At 47.2% G+C, this 669-nt stretch overlaps 1 protein-coding gene across 1 annotated transcript in view; it reads right to left on the bottom strand.

Moving 5' to 3' along the window:
• Positions 1 to 307: 307 nt before the first annotated feature.
• LOC102204971 (interferon alpha/beta receptor 2-like) overlaps positions 308 to 669 on the bottom strand; it is a 4,523-nt gene continuing 4,161 nt past the window's right edge. Inside the window, exon 7 of the mRNA XM_005755416.2 lies at positions 308 to 486. Within this exon, the coding sequence (XP_005755473.1) occupies positions 323 to 486 (164 nt within the window). The 3' untranslated portion in view covers positions 308 to 322. The remainder of the gene's footprint in view (positions 487 to 669) is intronic.

Here is a 669-nt window from a genome sequence, read left to right as displayed (position 1 = left end):
CTACGTGACTATCACAGCACGATCGTATCACGTTCTCATGAACCAGCGTCCTCGAGTTCGCTTCAAAGGCTCAAACTCAGGACCTCTGACCCGTTTGCTGCTGGATGCTGAAGGGTCAGGTCCAGTTAGCGGTGCAGGTACAGGATGGAAACTTTTTTTTATAACTGAAAACAACTGAACTTTCAAAATAAGAGCCACTCGTCACACGCATCGCGATGGCGTTCTTTGAAACTGTGAAACAACAACAAAGGTCGAACATCAGACAGACCTACGAGCGCCGACGACTGAAACCTGAAGGAATCAGATGCTAGAATAAATCGTCTTATTTTGGTGACGTGTTCAGCGTGTGATGCTCTGACTCTGAACTTACCAGAACCGACGGCAGCAGCCTCCGTCTCGGACAGATGAACCCGGTCGAGATCAGCATGAAGATGCAGAACGTGACGATGATCACCAACGAGCACAACATGCCCGAGATCAGCGGGTCTGCACGCAGGAACACAACGAGTTTAGAGGTGAACATCAGTCTCATCAGCCTGAAAACAGCAACATTTAAACGTTCACATCGTGCTACAGTACATGTAGCACTACCTGTAGTAGTACTACATGTACTAGTACTACTACAGGTAGTACTAGTACATGTAGTACTACCTGTAGTAGTACTACATG

Source organism: Pundamilia nyererei, unplaced genomic scaffold (assembly GCF_000239375.1).
Source record: "Pundamilia nyererei isolate P.nyererei 1_Seehausen unplaced genomic scaffold, PunNye1.0 scaffold01428, whole genome shotgun sequence".
NCBI lineage: Eukaryota > Metazoa > Chordata > Actinopteri > Cichliformes > Cichlidae > Pundamilia > Pundamilia nyererei.
Note: the sequence above shows the minus strand (reverse complement) of the source record. Positions and strands in the feature narration are given on the sequence as shown.